The following is a 19,607-nucleotide window of genomic DNA, read 5'->3' as shown; positions in this document are numbered from 1 at the left end:
TCTAATTCATCATGGCACACACAGGGTCAAATGTGGTGGTTAGCCTAACGTTACGCTAGCTGAAGCTAGCTCGCTGTTGCGTGGACGGACATGAGCTACTGAAAGCTTTGTTGTGTTTGGTGAGAGGTAGTGGTATCATCGCAGTGCATAGCAGGGCTCAGTTTGCTCCTACTACTTTATAAGCAAACTATTAGGGTCACAACTGAGCGAGTTAGACGACGTTTAACTTCCATTAAAGAACACAATTTCAAACAAGCACTTCTTTTTAGATCTTAAGAGAGTTCCTTGAATTTAACAAAGTACAGTACAGCCACGGTTTCATGAGACCTCATTGTACTTCTGTTTCATCTAAACATTAGTGAATGTGTGCTCGTATTATACTAACTACTAATTAAATTGTTGGGACAGAAAATATTACATTTGTAAAACATGTCAATCACGTAAAATATTCCAAGACAGACAAACTAAAACGAATGTTAAGATGGTGTTACTGCACTTACCTCAAACTTTTTATTTATATGTACACTTATTTTGGAAGTATGGATTGACAGCCACGTTCTTAAAATCATCACACAGTCGCAGTGTTTATTCTGTTCATGTAACATCTCCAGACATAAATACAAACCTTAAAGAATGAAATGGGCACTTCGAAAATAGAATAAAAACACAAATTTAATATACACAAATAATTAAATATGTGTAAACATACAGATGTATGCACATTTTCAGCAGTTCAATGCAAAACAGAACAGATCCAAAATGAAATGATAACTTTACAGGCAATTCCACGATGTATTTTTCTCATCTGCCTACTGTGAATAGTCAGTATGGATATGGAAAAGTTTAAGACCGTGTGATCTGTTTCTCCAGTTTATAGTGAGATTCTGAGGAAATTAGGGATTTGTTTCTAAATACGATATGAATACACCATTTTCCATAAAATCAGAACATGCCAACCAGGCCAACACACAGAGGTAAAGAAATATTGTAACAATCCATTGAAAGGCAAACAAAACAATGTACTGTTTGAATACTTGCAAATTAGTAGGTTAACTTCAAATAGTTACATTCTATTTCTTTAACGTTTCCCTAAAATTTCAAGCAAACAGAAAATGCAAATATAAAATGAGCACCGGTTCACAATATATTACACATCTGTAATTGTATAATATACAATTCTGATACTATAATAGTTGGCTAAATAATTCTAAAACTTTATGATCCAGAATAATTCTATAACTCTTATACATGTAACAGTGGTACATGAAAAAAATGGCGTTTTGAAAAAAAGCCTCTGCATACTTGCAAACTGGAAAACAAAAAACAAAAACAAACAACACACCTTTCTCAATCATTTTTCAAATCCTTTCTTCTATAGATTGGCATGTCTGCACTATTAGATATTGTTAGATACTATACAATGGAGAAAAATATCCAAGCTATAGGAGAGATTACATGTTGAAGGTTGACTCAAGATTTTATGCATGACACTGTGAATGCTCCCAATATTAAAAAATAATTTTAGATGCGGCCATCACTTTGTCAAATTACTACATTTGAGCAATGCGTTACTTTTGCACCCATTCGTTATAGAGAGATGAAAAGAAAATACAAACAGCTGGCCATATCTATAGTAACATAATCATTTTCATTAAAAAGGATTATTTCAGCATCTATGTGAAATAACATGATTATAAACCATTAATTTACATTTGATTGTCATTACAAAATATCTATAAATCAAAGTCATCTATAAGGTATAAAAGCAGAACACATACATCTCTAAAAAATACCATCACAAAGAAATCTGAGAATGTCGTATATCATTTGTGGCAAGGCCTTTGAACAGTATGAGACGCCAGTTCACATTATACTTTACTGTGTACATGTTTCGATATATGGCTACATGCCATGCCAAAGTCTACAGTTTAAAAGTACAGCAGGTGAACGCAATGTCACTGACACCTTTACAATGTAATGCAGTCCAATTCAGTAGAACTGCAATAAATGCAGTCTTTATGAAGCTTATGATCAGTTTCTGTTTAGAATGCGTCAGAGAAGCATTGATTGATGCCTATGATAATTTCTAAAAATATGGCTGTAAAATTATCATAAAGTTGAATTAACACCTCTATGACAAAGTGCAGTGTCATTATAGTGTTCAACAACAACTGAACACTACAAGCATCATAAAGGTAGTATTGTTTTGCAGGGCAATTATATTTCTCTCCGCTGGTGTTCATGAAATTGTGTTCACCCCACCTGTATATTGGCCACTATGTATTTACATCAGACAATTTTTGTCTACTGAATGAAAAAGATTAAAGGTTTATATTATTAATTTGAATTTCAGTCTGTTATTGCCCCCTCACCATGTGCCTGCCACATTATGTTTGTACTGTCTCACCTTTTTGAAAGCTAAAATCAAGTTGTTTTTATATTAACAGATGCTTTTCTGCTGCGGTGTGACAAAAGTCTGGTGTGTGAAAATATCAGGGTAAAATTCAAATTCAAGCTCTCCCTCTAAATTTTAACAAAGTGTTAAAGAGGCAAACATTGGTGTCTCGCAAACCACTTATAGTAGTCCATTTTTCTCCATTCTGATTTCCAAAAAGAACAGTCATCATCGTATTTTCCAAGGATCTTTGATAACACAATTACCTTGGTCCAATTTAGAACATTGAGACATTGAGAACCTAAAGACATGCAAAAAAAAAAGTCATTTCGAAAGCCACAAACTTACACATAGGAAAAAACATCTTTGGCACAATTGAGCATATGTGTTTCATTTTATACAGTACTGTCTTTCTGTTAGTTTTAAGACGGTATTTGGGTGAACAGTGATTTTAGACGGATTTTTGGTGGATTAGTGCTTGAACTTGTAATGACCGTGTGAATAACGAATGATATTCAGAAGAGCAACCATGGCCACCCACAGCCTCGGTACAATACCAAATATCACATTTACATATTAAAATAAAAAAAGAAGCAAATAAATATTTTGTGTTATAAGAAGTGGAAAATCCTTACCGAATCATCCATGATGGAAGATGGATCAAAGTAGTCCGGCTTGAGTTCAGTTCTTTCTCTGCGATTCTTTGATGCTGGCTAAAAAATAACAGCTCAGTCAGAGCAATGCACCACAAAATGTAATGTGAATAAAAGACAAAAAGGCTACACGATACTTCAACTGTGGCAATCAAATGCTATCAATTACATTGATATGCAAATTCCAATATTATGAGGAAACTTGCTGGGAAACTACCAGTAAAGTATCACTGGCCCATACATACAGTTAAAATGTGGCTGGAGTTTTACTGTGAGTTTCAGTTCACTGTTTAGCTGTCAGGCTGTAATTTCACTGTTTTAATTCACTCTCAGCACTTTTGTGTTGTGGTTTTCGGTTGCAACAGACAGCTTCTTTAGGGCAAAAATCTTTAAAAACTGTACACTGTTCCCTGAGGAGTTGGTAGAAACCAAAAACTGAGCTAAATGAGAGTAACTGTTGGTTGGCCAGGTTACCACAAACACGACTCCAAATAATAATAAACTGTTTGCTACTATCAATTTAAAAGGTGTCGATATGTCAATGTTCCCAACTTGCTTCCTCTGCACCCAGGTGGCCAAAAAATCAGTTACTTCAGATTTAAATTACCAGATCAATGTCCATTGTGTCAAAGTCCATGCCCTCGTTGATGTCCTCCAAGCGGTCCTCTGATGACATCATCACATCCTCCACTATTGGCTCTTCATCATCCTCCATGAGTCCAGAGCCCCGACGACTGAGGAGCACACACAGATACTTGTTAGGAGATTCAGTTTTTTCAGATACTGTTCATCGACTGGAACGTATTTAAAAAACAGTTAAATTCCCCAGCTTTCTTCCCCAATTCAAACCCATTTAATGTACTCTGAAGTACAATCTCACATTGCTTGCTGCATGTGATTCCTCATCTTGGCGTAGTGCATGCTAACCCGCTCTTGCTGCTGACGGGCTTCAGCTTGTTGCCTCTGTGTCAACATCCAAGTGACCTGGGTACTGTGGGATAGTGTTTAGTATTTAACATGACTTCATACTGCCCATAGTTTAACAATAGTTGCACAAGATGCTGTCAAAAGAAACATTTGCAAATATTCACTTCACAGTAAGGTACTGAAATAGCAATGAGGCAATGTTTTTGTACTTGTAATCAATGGCAGCCTGGTGGTGATGATGTGGCTGCTGCTGGGGAGGCACAGGCTGATGGGGATGCTGCTCTGTTGGCATGGTGTATGTGGCCGCGTAGCTGTCCTCTGGCCTCATCTTCTTTGGATCTCTCAGTAAGGTGGAGGTGAGGTGAGGCGAATGCATCATCATTGGCGTCTGCACGTTCTGCTCACGGTTCATCCAAACTGCATCAGTGCTGCTGCAGCTGTTCTCTTCTGCTGCAGAAAAACAAATTTATTAAATGACAGAACATTTTGAATTATTACATATATAATTATAATTACAGAGGTGCCTCAGAGAATCAATGCACCTTTCTGACTGGCATGCATTGTTGAAATACACACGTATGACAACTTAAAGTCGAGATGAAACGAAAAATGCCTTTGAACCCGTTTAGATCACATCCACAGTCATATCGTGCACCAATTCAATAATACATATCAAAGAAAGTGTTCTTATATCAAAATCCAATCATGTTTTCTTCCTGTACAGCAAAATATGATGTTTACGTTGGCTTGAACTAACCAATTTAACCAATACTATCATGAGCACAGGGCTAAGATTCGTTAGCTTGCTAGCAACAGCATGGTACGTATGTGTGTCTGTGGGCGTTTGCCGCCTCAGACCTTGTTCTGTTTCACCAAGATACCATGGTTAAGGGCCTGCTGGCTAGAATTTATTCATTTTGAGGAAAGTTCTATCTATGACAGATCCAGATTATGTGCAAAGCATTTTACAGCGGCTTCAGCACCTACATGGAACATACAGTACGATGGGCTTCATCTCTCTCTCTCCCTGACGCATACTGCTATCCTGTCCTAATTCTCCATGTTTGTTATGACATGCCCACTTTCCAACGGTCAAATCAAATTCCTCCCAACGTCATGTCCTGCCTGCCTCTCCTGTTTCACTCAGCAATACATCACAATATGAAAGCTAGATACTCTCAAAATGCTGTTTCATCTAGACTTTAAAGACAAAAAAACAAAACAAACACAGCAGCAGTTCCAACTTCGTGACTGTGTATTTGCAATTTGGTTACTAGCACATATTTAGCAACTTTTACAAAAAACTGGTGAAATGACTTGTTCAAAACTAAGAGAGAGGGCACAATTCATATAGCTCAGCAAAGTATAATGATGTCAAAATTGCTCACCTTCCGGCAGTTTCCTTTTGCTAGACGTGGCTGGCTTGGACTTTTTACTCCTGATGGTGGACCCACGACTGCTGATCCCACTGATGACAGACATGGTGTCGTCGTCCCCTCCGACCTGTAGGGAGTTCCTGTATGAGATGAGGGGCAGCCAGCAGTCCTCTCGCTGTAGGGCCATCTGAAACGTCATGAATCGCTCCAGATACATGTGACTGTAGAAGTGTCAGAGTGAATCGCAGTTAGGGACCTTCTCAGAGTTCCTCGTCAGATTCTGAGCCCACCACAAACATAAACCATGGCACAGGTCTTGTGGTTCAAACTTACACTGTTCTCTTGTCTTGCCGAATGAGTTTGCTGGAGAACTCACTCAGGACGTCCAAAAAGGCCAGGTTGAGAGGCGGACTCCCCTCTCCTTGGGGACTGGGTTCCTTGAAAGCAAACTCAATTCCGTTCCTAGAACAAATGCAGAGGGAAACAATGAATGAAATGACTTTGCTCATTAAAACACATGTCACTGTAAGAATGAGTTGCATACAAAGCTGTAAATCACAAAGACTGGTTAGTTACTTGTGTAACATGGCAATAGCCTCCCTGGTCTTCAACTGATCCAATCCAAAAGTCAGTGAGAAGCGTCGGGCGAGCTCTTTTATGCCACAGAAGGCTGACGATGAGCGGTCCACGTTGAAGCCAAGTTCAGACAACATCTCATTGAATAACTGCACAAGAAAACACACATTTCTTTGCACGTGGTGTCACAGAAATCATACACTAAATGCATTTATGATCTATTCTTAACTCAAGTATTAACACTTTTTTCTTATAATTCAGTCCAAAGAAGACCACCCTCCTACTCTGGTTAGATGACACACCGGAGCAGCATTTTGTAAAAGTGATGCTTCAAAGATTAAACTTGAACGTCAGTGCATTTTCTTATATTTTGTTGTAGATCATCTGAAGATTTGCTGGCACCGAAGGTCTACTCCGTACAAGGCAAGTACAAATATGTTGGCCTTTTTTTTTTTTTTTTTTTTTTTTTTTTACAGATGATGGAGTCTCCACCTGTGCAAAGAATCTTACCATTTGCAGGCTCAATATGAGTGTCTTTGCACATTGCACTTTGTCAATTTGTCTCGTTTTACTCATCGTTTCCTTGATGATATCTCCATAGTCATTGTAAAACTAGAGAGAAAGAGAATGAATACTGTTAATAAGAGGAGCAGAGTAGGGGGAATTCCCCATAATTGATTTTAAAAAGGGGTTTGGACCTACCCTCATATACTGTTTAAATATATCTGCTCCAGTGTTCATTTCCACAACATTGTATATGATTAATTTGCAATAGGCAGCTAGAAGATTTCTTCGCTTGTGCAGAGCCTCAATTTTACTGGCTTCATCATCTTGCTGTCCATCTGTAAAATACAAAATACCACAAAAGTAAACCATTAGCAGCCTCCTCCTTCAAATTTGAGTGTGGTTTATTAGCGCAGTGCTGCTTTACCCACCTGTGCTGTTGCTGTCATCATCCTGTTCAATGAACACTTGATCCATAATGAAGTTGAGCAGCTCTGCCTGCAAAGAGGAGTCTGGCGTATAGACCAGAGGCTCCAGCTGTTCCCGGCCTGAAGACATAATTTGGTGGCTGAAGATCAGCAGCAGATCGCACAGTGTGGTGAAGGCCTGGAATGAACACTTTAGTATTAATGCAATACTGACCAACCAAAATTTGAGTGGCACTGATGTAGAAAATTGACCGATAAAAGAACAGTCCTGTCAGCGTAAACCCACCTGTTCTTTCACTGCATTGTTGATGCTGTTTAGGTAACGCTGACACATTAAGCAGAAAGCTCTCATTTGCTTTCTCAAGGTCACCACATCACCCTGAAAGGAGCAAATGTTTAGACAGTCCTGTAAGTGAATAGATCTAGAAGAGTTTAAAAAGGATGCCTCAGTAGCCCAAAAAAAAGGGAAACAGGAAATACAGTGGAGGAAAATGTGTCTATTTGACAAATGTATACATAGAAAAGTTTTGCTTAATTAACCTTTCTTACACCTTTCCTTATACATTTCTATTAACAAGTATCCCGAAAAATGTGTCATGACCAATCTATAAATACCTTTAATGAACTGCCGTCTGAAACCTTTGCTAGGTGCCACAGGATGATGTAATGTGTGCACTGCATTGCATGAATCACAATCTGGGGGGAAGGAGGCAAACACATCAGATGAGCCGTAATGTTCCACACAGTCTGCGCATTTACACGTTCCTAAGTGGCCAGGTTACTCAGAGAAATTAGTCTACACAGGTAAACAGAGAAAGCATTTACCCGCACTGCTACGTTTTTGTATGCTACCTCTTCCTTACAGCAGACTACAATTCTACTTTGTGTTTTGATGGAATCAGACTACACGATTTCTTTGTCTTTGACAATGATCGCTGTGTCAGATCTAACGTTCACAGTGCCAGAAACTCTTGCTGTGTCTTGGTCAGGTGACTATTAAGACTACACGTCGTCGCAAAATCAGGCTAGAATCGGGTATCCTGATCCTGGCATCAGTTTCAGTTTCAGTCCGACTTTGGATGAAATTATTTTAATACAAAAATGGATTGCTCCTTGTATATCTCCTTTCTCCTCAATTACTTTCCTTATTTGCAATTTTGCCATCTAAAAAGCAGATCATAAACTCAACTTAGTTAAGCATTTTGGGGAGGTTACTGACACAGTTAGAGAAGACTCTGCTCTTAGGGCTGCGATACCTGTTCAGGCATATCCCCATTTTGCAGACCCGTGTTGAGTAGCCTGTAGTTGCTGGTGAAGAGATCCCACTTAGAAAGGTCATGTGCACTGGAAGCAGAAAGAACGCAATTGATAAATAATATATAATAATATAATCCATGCAAATGACATTATTCACATCCTACCTCACAAAACTCACTTCAATGCCAAAGAGTATAACTAGAAATGCTATTACACTGTTTTGAACAAGTAGCAACCTAATGAAATCATAAGCACAAATGTGTTGACTGCTTTACTTGTGGAAAGCGCTGATCTTCTTGAGCGTTGATAGAACCTGGTAGGCATCATCCTCATCTGGTTCTTCACCCTGACAAGAAGACATCAAACGCATGAAATCCTCGACATTCACCCGTGCTGTCAAACAGTCCACAAAGAGAAAAATCCTCCAGCTCCCACCTCTTGCAGGAAGTCCTCCAGGAGTCTATTGAACTTGTCTACCAGCTCATCGAGAAGCTGGGAGCGGGCAATGTCCACGCGGTTGAAGATGGTGAACTCCTCGTTGCAGAGATAGTGGTAGGTGGTAGAGCAGGCCTCCAGGACCTCAGTGTCTGTGTGCTTATCCTGGACCTCCCAAATTTGCCGCAACAAGGCATCCAAATGCTTCATGAGAAGGTGAAAAGACATGGTTTCGCTGACACTGCATGCCATTTACAAGTCGCATAACCTTGTACAAGTATAAGATTGACAAACCTTTTCTAAACGGCCAGTTGTGTAGATGTCAAGATCAAAGTACTTCGGTATTTGTAGCAAATTTGTCACCTTATCAATATCAACGCAGTACTATGGCAAGAAAAGAGAAGGAGTGAGGTTAAACAGCTAGAAATTAAACCTGTCAAGTTAACTCTGGTAGCTGTTGTCTGCGTGCAGACCTTTGCCAGTAACAGAGGTAATGCCACTGCAAACATCTCTGTGATCCGTGTCCGATCATCCAGCTGTGTTTTCTTCTCCTTTGCAGTCAGGACCTTTTCCAAACACAAAAACCCAACCACGTTAACAACAAGAAATCAAGAAAGTGAATCCTCTCTATGTCAAGCATGAGGTCCGGACGCTCACCCTCTTCCCTGTGCCTCTGCCTACTGGTGGGTGGCATTCACACGCCTGCCGAATGGCACAGAGCATAATCTCAACCAGAGCCGTCTCCTGGCGATCAGTCAGGGCTAAACATTGCAACAAGCACAGAGGAGGACCAATCAGAGAAAATGAAGAGAACAGAAACAGTAACTGTCTGACTGAGTGGACGCTCACCTTCCTCTCCTGGCATGGGCTCATCCAGCAGCAGGCTGATCATCGTCTCCCAGTCCTTCAACAGCTCTGACGCACACTCCCACAAGCTATCCACCAAGTAGGCCCCGTGTTCATGGAGCTGTGAAACATCAAAAGGTTAAATGTTATTGAATCAAATCAAAATAGACTGAAACAAAGTAAGATTTGTCACGTTGTATCAGGATTACATTTGATTTAATTCATTACATCCCATCCAAAACTGAAATGAGATCAACAGACTTCTAGATGAACACACTGCTTTAATTTTTATTACAATGAGCACAGGGTTAAGATGCAGAAGTGAGACAAAAAGGCCTGGTTACCTCACTCTCCAAGAAGAAGAAGACAGTAGTCTTGATAAGGCTGCCATTTAGGCTCTGTCTGCCCCTCCTGGGTAATCCCTCCTCCTCAGGGCCTTGATGGCTAAAGAGCCTACAAACAGCAAAATACAAAAGGCTGTTAAAAATACCTAATGAATAAACAACTGCTCTGCCTGCAGTCCCTTTGGGAAAGCTATGAGGTGGGACACATATATAGATCAGATGTCCAGGAGTCACACATTACAATACTTTGTGATTTCACAGGATATTCCTATTAGTCTTCATTTAAATACAATAACAAAAAAGATTTCAACTGTTAGCATGCTTCATGATAAAAAAAGCTATAGGTTATATGTACATTACACCTGCATTTTGCAGATTCAGCATAACTCCAAATGCATATTCTTGTTTCTATTTTAATACACTGACTGTAATCTGATACGGTGAACTTGGCAGGCACAACAATTCTCTGCACTTCTGTTTTAGCTCAAAAACAAGATCAATCCAAAGTAGACTCATGTGAACCCAAGCTGACTATTAGCGGCCTCTTCTGCAACACTTCTGACACTTCGATCAAGTGATATGACACAAATGTGTTGAAAGTAAGAGAAGTTTGAAAAGGTGCTATGAAACACTTACTTCTTAAAGAGAAATTCTCCTGCTGAAACGGCGATGGGTCGATGTGCCGAGTAAACCAGATGATATACACTCTCACAGTCCTCTGCTGTCAGGACCTCATCACTGCTCCTGTTAGATGAAAAGCATACATTCATCGTGATAGGTTAAATGCATCTGCGATTGACAAAAGTGAGCATTTAGAATTGGACTTGAAGGTAAATGTAATGGTTTGTTTAAATTGTTCTCAGAGAAGCTTTTAGAATGAGGGCATAAGTATGGATATGAAATCTAACAAAGTATGTTTATACATATCGACATATTTATACAATCGATGACATCTGTGATTAAATCTACCTCTGTAGGGAGATTTTCTTTGTTTATCGTGTTAACTTTAATGAGTATGATGTTGCTAGAGTCACGCAATGTGGCTTCAGAAAATAAGTTCAAATGCAGAATGATGCCATTCAAGAGGAGGGGAGGTTACTCACTGTAGGACAAGTGTCAGTAGTTTAATGGCTTGCACTGCAACATCGTATTCCTTGTCCAGAGTCATCGACACAATGCGGTCCTGTCAATGACAGTAACTTTGTGCTTCAATACAGTATCTCAACTAGACAATCTCCATAACATCAGCTGTTTTTTCGTGCATTTTTTCATACAGAAGTGATGTACATCGAGACTCGAACTAGTACTGTGCGTGATGCTGCCGTTGGCTCACCTTGAAGCGACTTGTGAAGAGCTCCAGCCGTGCGCCGAGCTCTCTGCTGTAGAACAGGCCTTGCAGGGCGGTCAGGCACTTCAGCCGCACCTCACCTTGCTAGAGTCCCGGTAGAAACATTGAATATTTACCACATTTGAATTGAAAACTCATGTGTTACTTTGCCATTAACCCAATTATACGTGTTTATTATTATGCACCCGTATGGACCAAACAATTAAGTCACGTTTCCACCAAACACCTTCGGTATAGTGGCCTTGAAACCTATACCTAACCCATACCTACATGTACCTAAACATCTGTTTTTGTTTCTATCGCAAACAGTACTCTATGACAAAGGTGGGGCTGTTACCGAAGCCTCTGGGTTAAACTCTTCACTTTTCCAGCAGTTGGGAAACAACTGATAAGACTTTTCTTGGTCTTGAGAAGCTGCAGCATTTATTAACTGACACACTGTAACCTATACAGCACATGTTCTGCCAGATCGACATCTTACTGCCAATCTTTTCCTCTGCTCTGCTGCCACTTCTCTGCAGCTCAATCACTCAACCAAACACTCACTACGCTCACACATTGCACACTGAGCAGCGCTGACTGTAGCAACAAGAACTCAGTGGAGGACACTGGATGTTTCATGTCCTGTCTTTTCAGTGTGCGGATGTGTCAAGTACAATGAGTAGACAAGCTTTGTTGGAAAAAAAAAGGCAGCAGACAGCGAGACAAAAGACTGCTGAAATAAAACAAGAGAGTTGGGAAAGCCTACATCAGAGCGCAGACGATGAGACGACTCTGGCTGCTCTGATTCTCTCCATTCTCAACGGACTGCAGTGTTTCTAGCTCCACCTTCCACCATCACATTAACAAGAGTTCTCTTCTTTTTTCCCCATTTCTTTGCCACAGCCAAGACAGTTGGTCAGATTTTGATAAAAAGATAATATGGATTACATAACATTAATTTGTTTCTACGCAACACAGATGCTGTCTGTTAGCTCACCTTGTCATGCATTGTCCAGCCAACATACTTCAGGTAACTGTCATTGAGGAAGGCGTCACTGTACAGCTTCATCCACACGCCGATCTCCTCAATACAAATAGCTCGGATTTCAGCAATAGCATCGCTGGCAAACACAAGAGAGTTGATTAAAGTTATTCATTTGGCCTGTGACACACTGGTGTGTAAACATGACGTTCAGAGCTGCCTCAAACTACAATCACATGGACTCATATTGCTGTTGACATAACTTCCACACTAGATGGCACCAAAAAGCTAAAAAGAATGAACACAGGAAGGTCCCTGCTTGTTGTGATATGACTCAAGTGCGATTAGAGGCACACCAGCGAAATCTCACAGTCAACATACAGTGTGTGTAAGTAAATAGAGGATTCACATACCGATATCTGTGAACAAATACCCCTTTGAAAATTGCATTCATCATGTTTTCAATTTCATCCTGATTTTCTTGAAGCTGAAACATAAACACACAATGATGCTTTTTAAATCATTTGCATGAAGACGGCCATAACAAAATTCCTTTCTTCTGTTATGTTAAACCCTCAAACACAAAAACATTCAAGACATTTTGCAGGAAGAACCCCGTCTAATGTACGCTAATAACATTAAAGGGTGAGAGAGCGTATTTATTTTTCTTATTTTTAACAAATTCATCAGCCCCAAACCAACCGGTTCCTTCTAAAGAAGTAAATCTTGAAAATACTGTATATAGTTCCATCTTAAAAGTTTAAGCAATTTCCCAGATCAGAAATAAATACTACATTTGCTGATGATTTTCAGCCAAGTCCACAATTTAATTTGCTTTTTGAGTTCAATACATTCTAAAAGGCGTAATATTAAAGCGTTTGGAATGAAAGTAAAATGTTGTTGTTAAAGTCTTAGACAACTTATTGTTCTTCTTACCTCTTTCCGTTTCTGTAGCAGAAGCTCCAACCTATCGTTGGCCCTTTTTGCAACGACCTTGTTCCTCTCCGCCTCATACTGTCTCTGTGTGTTGTCCATGTTGATGCTCAGGTTCAGAGCCACGTTCACCAAGGCTGTCATCAACTTCATGGCTGGCAAAGACGACAAAGTTCAGATACACGCCTGAAGGAATAACAGCTTCTGGACAATAACAGCACGAGCGTGCAGGCATGGATGCAAATAAGCAGGATACCAAAGGGAAACGTGCTCATTAAAACTGACCTGCTAGTGTGCTTGTGTGTCTGAACGCCCTGACCTGTGAGTCAGACAGGCCGGTGAGCAGCGAGATGAGTGTGTCCATCATATACTCGTCGTAGATGATGCTGTACTGGCACTGGCGCACCAGAACTGCAATGAAGTCACAGAAGCTTATCCTGAATTTCTTCCACTGTGGTCCTGACAGAGTTAAGGGATAGTCACCGCTGTCCTGTTGGACAGAGAGATGATCAGATTCAGGGCAGGAGGGTCATATTTATTTATTAATGTTGTTCCCCCTTCATGTCTGCCACATTAAAAAAAACACCTCCCATGCTGGTAATCTGGTAACTGCACAGATTTATGGCTGGACTCTTTCTTTTATTTTAAATAAATGTAACAAACACACACAAAAAAAACAGGCTATATCACCTCATCAAACTCCTCTGTCATTTTTCGGATGATTTCGGAGTTCTGCATATGTCTGAACATCTCTCCACTCACAGCACCTATGTGAAGAATCACACAGTGGCAGCAAAGTTCACCGTATTAATCAACCTGCCACATATTTTGGTACACAACGTCAGATACGCACCTTTACAGCCGGAGCACTGAATGAAGAAGTTGATTAAGTCCAACAGAGCAACATCCCGGTCGTGTTTGTATGCCTCGATCCAGTCGTCAACAATAGTCTGGAAAATAAAACATGACCATTAAAATGAGAGGAAGATGAGAATAAAACTACAAAACAAGACATAATCCCTGTATCACACCAGAGTGTACCCACCTGTGTAGCGCTCTTCCCTGATTTAACCACCTCGAACAGGGTCACGTTCTCCATCCCGTTCTCCTGGTGATGGCCATTCACCCAGCCAAGACCGGGAACCCTCCCTGCTCCCCCACCTTTTGCCTTGTCTCCATGCGCCTTCTTCCCTTTCCTGACTGGCTGTTGGGGAGAAACATGTTCAATGGAAGATAAAAGTGTGTTGTGTTAGCATGACTCTCAAATATGCATGGAAACTGAATAGCTTATCAGGTTACTCAGAATTAAAGTGCACATAAAACGGCATTTCGTATAGCGACATATTTCTGAGTGAAACGTTGGGATGTTGGGAGGAATTTGATGTCGTCATTGAAAAGTGGGTGTATCATAACAAATATGGAGAATTACATTGATTTAGCGTCGCCTACACTCAGTCATAGAGGACAACTCGCCTCTTTCAACACCTTCATGACCCCCGTTACTGGAGTAGGCAGAGGCACCCCTTAAACTGCAGGGGGTGGATGGTTAGTTACTGCTATCCCGATGGAGTACACTGACGGTATAGCATCATGCTGTATGCTCCAAGCAGTCCACTGTAACATGCCTTGCACATAATATGGAGCTGTTTCCTAAAAGAGAATAAATGCTAGCCTGCGGGCCCGTAACCATGGTATTCTGGGGTAACAGAACCAGGTTTGAGGTGGCGCAAAAACAAAAACAAAGAGACGAATCATGCTGTTGCTAGAGAGCTAACTAATGAATCTTAGCTCTGTGCTGTAAAAGCTGATGATTGACGAGTGGATGTCATGGTATTACTGGTTGAATTGGTTGGCTCAAGTCTATGTAAGCACAAGGCATATTTTGTTTTACAGAAAAAAAAACACGATTTGATTTTGACATCAAATTTGAAATACAAAGTAGATTTTTTGCGTTTTGGACATTGTGACCGGAGATGTGATCTCGACCTTAAAAAATCTGTCACAGTGAGGGTCTGAACCACATCACAGACATATGATGCAGATACAGATGCAGCATTGGTTTATTTTCTGATGAAACACAGCTGCTGTCACACTGTTTCTACTCTGTGTTAGTCCTGTGATGTACTGGGATGTTCCTGGTCCAGGGTGTTTCATCGCCTTCCACCCTCCCTGTGATCCTGACTAAACGTAGTAGTGAATAAATGAAGATATGAGGTTTGAAAAACATACCAGGTCTTTTCCTGTCTTTGCATTTTTGCCATCAGGATCCTCAAGGTCAGTATCCGAAGACAAGTGAGATTCTGCCTCTCTGTGCATAACACATAAAGTCATTACAAGCGCAGAACAGACTACAAATAACATATAAGCTCCTGGGGGTAACGTAACAGTATTCATGCTTACTGAGGACATTGAAATTCTGTGTGCAAATCCTGCGCTGCTATCATTTCTGTAACATTTTCTGGATCTGCAGGAGTAGGCGGCTTCTACTGCTCTGGAGCCCAAGCGAAGGGGATCTGTTCAGCTTCACCTGGAAAACAAGACAAATCAGAGGAGTCTGATGATAAATGACAACAGTGACGCTGGCTGCAATAACTCACCAACAAATCACAGTACTTGTTACCTACTCACTGCTCAAGGCCACATGTAATACTCAAGACCACGGGACAAAAATGATGTGTTTGTGTCTTTTGTCAGACAGAGCACATCAGGACATAAGGTGCAGCAGCCTGGCAATGCACCAGTCTCTTTCATATGAAACCTGTGTACAGTATTTGCCATGGCTCCTTTAGGTTACCTCATCAATAACTACCCTGACAGTAACATGCTACAAGTCACTTCAGACTCACACTACACAGTAGTGAGGTGCCAATCACTGGAAGCAATTGAGACTTGTAAAGAAGGGTTGTGCTTTCTCCATATGCATTGCTCTTTTACTCTGATAACATTTCAGCCCTCAAGCCTTTTCCAAGATCAACTATCACAGTAAAACCCGGGCACTGGTTTGCTAAATAGACCACAGCCTTGGAACACATCTGCTGGTGATCAGAGGTGAGAAACATCATCGGGAGGCCTGATTGTCTTCAAACACTGACAGTACCTACAACCAATAACTTCATAACTTCAAACAAAGAGACAAAAGCACTATGTCTCATACCTCTTGTCGAGATTTAAATATTACATCCAATCTTTTGCTTAAGTATCTTCAAAGATGTTAAAAATACATTCATTTAAAATTGATTTCTCATAGAATGAGCGCCATAAACACTTTTATCCAAATAAAAAGAGTAGAGAAAACACTTCAGGTTGTAATCTATATTAAATCAATGAGGTGACAGAGTTCCCAGACAGTGAATCCAGCACTGTTGCCCCCCGGACAGTAAAACATCTAAATGACCTCCTCTTGAGGAAAGTGATACCTTCTCAACCCCAACAAAATGTGATGCTACTTGATAATTCATGTTTTTATATCTGATAGCACTTAGCAATACAAGTTTTCAGTGCTCTACTTGCTCTTCCCACATATTCTTGAGACCAAACAAACATGATTGGTGCTTATAAAGCATTTACAAAGCCTGTAAGATTTTCATTTTGGAACATAAAACAACAAACTACTCAGACCAGCCTTATGTGTTCATTATGGGAACTGTAGGCTTTAGATAATAATGCCACACAAGGTATGCACACATGTCGTGGAGATGCTGACCATGTGTCTGAGTCCCTACTATCTACCCTAAAGGTTTCCTACTGTCAGCTGTGTTTATATTCTCTCTGGCATGCTGACATTTTGTTATCATTGCATGCAGTGGCATTGCTATATACTGAAATCTGATTCCTGATCATTTTGACATGTTTCAATGTTTTCACACCTTCTACAGACAAAATAACTAATAGATTAATCTCACACATCTTGGTCAGAGCTCTCCTCAATAACCAAGCTTCTGCTGCAGAGTCATTCACCGCTGTGACTCACTTCCATAACTTTGCACATGCAGAGTTCACAAATCCTGCTTTTGCCTCTCACAGTTCTGAACATATAGATCAGTTATTTTTCACTCCTAAACTGCACAGTTGGAGAAGTGTGTAACAATTTTTGTCACCCTCTGGATGACACAACTCTAGTTTTCTTTGGTCTATTACTACCTAGTGCTGATGTAATTGATCAATTAATTGATGAACATTGTGATGACTGGTGTCTTTTTTCGCAGCTGAATAAGAGTTTGTCATTCATTGAATAAAGATTAAAAATGTTCTACTTAATGCATTACACAGAATTACTTTATGTGCTATTTTATACATGTTTTACTTCATTTCATATCACTGTGAATTAAACAAACTGGGTTTATTGAATAAGCATCTAGAAGACAACAGTTTGGAGTTTGGTAACAAATAATGGGAATCCACAGATAACTTTACAAAGTACCAGTAACTGTAAACTGTGACACATTGCTAAATCATCTGTAGGGCTGCTAATGACTATTTTCATTGGCGATCTGTCAATTATTTTCTCAATTAATCGATTTGTTGTTAGGTCAATAAGAGATGAAACATGTCAGTCAGTGTTTCCCCATAAAGAAACCAGAAAATATCCACACTTAAGAGGTTGAAATCAGAGTTTTCTTCTTACAACATTAATTAATGTTAAATATACAGTATGTTCAAGGTTTAATGCTCTCACAGTTAAAGGAAATGACTTGACAGCTTCTTATAAAATCACAACGCTGTGTGTGTGTGTGTGTGTGCGTGCGCGCGCACTTGCCACTTGTGTATGAATTGACACAACAGAATGAGTACTGCCACTGATCCAAGTTTCTGGTAACTGTTCGACTGTTTTATTTGTTAACTGTTAGAGTGATATCAATACGCTTTTGATACAGTTATGTAATTCAAGCTGACAAACAGCGCGCTGTGTGCAGGTGCCAGAGCTTCACAATTTCATCGGTAACGTAACGTTACAGCAGATACTGTCAGAGAAGGGAAACATGTGGGGGCGTGTTTACACAACACTCTCACTGTAGCGGGTAATCTCAATATGCGACGTAAACATGACACGGTCGTCCAGAGGTCTGACTTCAAGGAGCATAAATGGGATCGTATACTGGGTTTGCGCGTCGCATTATCAACGCTCGTTACTTTCTTGGATAAGTAATGTAGCTGGTGTTCTTATGAGTATTTATGGCGGGTTGTTGTGATTGTAAACTCTAAAGTAAGTTCGGATCTAAAGCAAGTTGATCCCGAAACAACTCTGACACGCGCAGTTGTATACTTCCGAACTACAAACTGCAGATGTTTCCGAAGCTGGGGACTGCTGTCCACTCTCATCTCGCCCCGACGTGCCGTCTTTGCTACGACGGCAAAGCAGCTCTCTGGCTAATGCGAGCTAATCACACTGGTGTATATGTTAGCTCAGACACGGTTTTGTTAGCTACTTTTAGACGAGCCTTTTGGCTGCTTTATTCGTGCTGAGCTACGAACGACAGGGTTAGGATTCATTTTAGGACTGTGGTGTATTTTCAGCATCAGATTACTTGCTAGTTTAGCTAGCATTGCCGTTAGCCGTAGCTGGCTAACGAGTGTACTAGCTGTTTCGCACCAGCTGTAAGGTTAGGTCGCCATCATTAATCACGTTAATTCTAATTTATTCTGATAAAGTCGTATTTCTGTGTCAATCTCTCATGTTAACATTAATTTCAAGTGCCCAGCCAGCTACCCAGTATAGTAGCATCAATGACAAAGTCCCTGGATATTAAGCTATCCGCCATTTTACAACTTACCTCGTTTTAAATCAAAGAGGGACTGAAACCAAAAAATCCAAACGTTGCGGACTTTGCAAAGAGAATGTTTTCGTTAATTTCCTGCACAAACTGTCATTTTCCAAATCTGAAAAATAATCGTTTTATTTGCTAGCTAACGTTAGGAAGCTCCTTGGTGGCTAACATAGCAAGGCACAGTTTGTATTTTCGTTGTTGTCCATGCAGCACACACACCACCTGTCGGTGGCACCGTGAACTGCAGGGGAGCGGGGTCATGAGCTGTCACTGCTCTGAGGCTCCTGACTGTCCTGCTGTGTGATCACAGCTGGACGGATAATCATCATACACACACACACACACAGCTTTTAGATCCCAAATGTATTCAGTCCGAGTCAGTGCATCTGCATGTCCCTGCGAGTGAAACGATGCATTAACTACCTTGATTACACATGTATCATAAATGTATTTTGTATTGCACAAACATTATCTCACAGTATGGTGAAAGGTGGATAAACTATCATGATGCAAACAAAAGTATACTTAAAACATTATTTTTGGTACCTACCTTCAACATATGATACTAAAATACATACTTATTTACATCTTAACAACATGATACATGATGTGGGTACAAGTTAAAAATCTGACATCATTTTGTCTATTTAAAGAATATGTGTAATATGTCATCTTTTGCTTTACTTCCCGTGTTATTCTGCCTTTGTGATTGTTGATAAGTTTCACCTGTCCCTCAATAGTCCCCCCATATGTATGTGTGTATATTTCTTACAATGGCTACATCACATACACAAATATGTTGTATGCCAAATAGCCTATAGAGATCAGAGAATAAGTGAAATGAATCTACATATGG

The 19,607-nt window shown here is 40.2% G+C and overlaps 1 protein-coding gene across 2 annotated transcripts; it reads right to left on the bottom strand.

The window, feature by feature from the left end:
* Positions 1 to 654: 654 nt before the first annotated feature.
* On the bottom strand, positions 655 to 18,949 carry stag2a (stromal antigen 2a). Of its 2 annotated transcripts, none has more exons than XM_041951822.1 (34): positions 18,758 to 18,949; positions 15,387 to 15,513; positions 15,216 to 15,294; positions 14,032 to 14,190; positions 13,840 to 13,936; positions 13,677 to 13,753; positions 13,272 to 13,476; positions 12,990 to 13,141; positions 12,467 to 12,540; positions 12,069 to 12,192; positions 11,075 to 11,173; positions 10,845 to 10,924; positions 10,378 to 10,485; positions 9,742 to 9,850; positions 9,401 to 9,518; positions 9,209 to 9,312; positions 9,025 to 9,117; positions 8,846 to 8,935; positions 8,552 to 8,755; positions 8,392 to 8,462; positions 8,116 to 8,203; positions 7,475 to 7,555; positions 7,146 to 7,238; positions 6,863 to 7,037; positions 6,630 to 6,769; positions 6,438 to 6,539; positions 5,928 to 6,076; positions 5,685 to 5,813; positions 5,364 to 5,572; positions 4,185 to 4,425; positions 3,929 to 4,039; positions 3,656 to 3,782; positions 3,031 to 3,108; positions 655 to 2,696 (listed from the first exon to the last, which is right to left on the bottom strand). In XM_041951822.1, exons 2-34 carry the CDS (start codon positions 15,428 to 15,430, stop codon positions 2,673 to 2,675), a joined length of 3,834 nt encoding a protein of 1,277 aa, XP_041807756.1. In that variant the 5' UTR covers positions 15,431 to 15,513; positions 18,758 to 18,949; the 3' UTR covers positions 655 to 2,672. The 2 variants fall into 2 exon arrangements, with proteins under 2 accessions (XP_041807756.1, XP_041807757.1); XM_041951823.1 differs by having other exon boundaries at positions 4,185 to 4,422.
* Between the last annotated feature and the right edge of the window lie 658 nt (positions 18,950 to 19,607).

The sequence above is a fragment of the Chelmon rostratus genome, chromosome 14, assembly GCF_017976325.1.
Source record: "Chelmon rostratus isolate fCheRos1 chromosome 14, fCheRos1.pri, whole genome shotgun sequence".
Classification (NCBI taxonomy): Eukaryota; Metazoa; Chordata; class Actinopteri; order Chaetodontiformes; family Chaetodontidae; genus Chelmon; species Chelmon rostratus.
This window is presented reverse-complemented; position numbering and strand designations above follow the sequence as displayed.

Bases quoted from the DNA above. Each gene is read 5' to 3' on its own strand.
- stag2a (XM_041951822.1), bottom strand. From the start codon at position 15,430: ATGATAGCAGCGCAGGATTTGCACACAGAATTTCAATGTCCTCA. The intron at 13,477-13,676 runs GTGATATAGCCT...TCTGTCCAACAG, and splicing joins TGACAGAGGAGTTTGATGAG to GACAGCGGTGACTATCCCTT. The intron at 8,756-8,845 runs GTTTGTCAATCT...CTTCTCATGAAG, and splicing joins CAACTGGCCGTTTAGAAAAG to CATTTGGATGCCTTGTTGCG.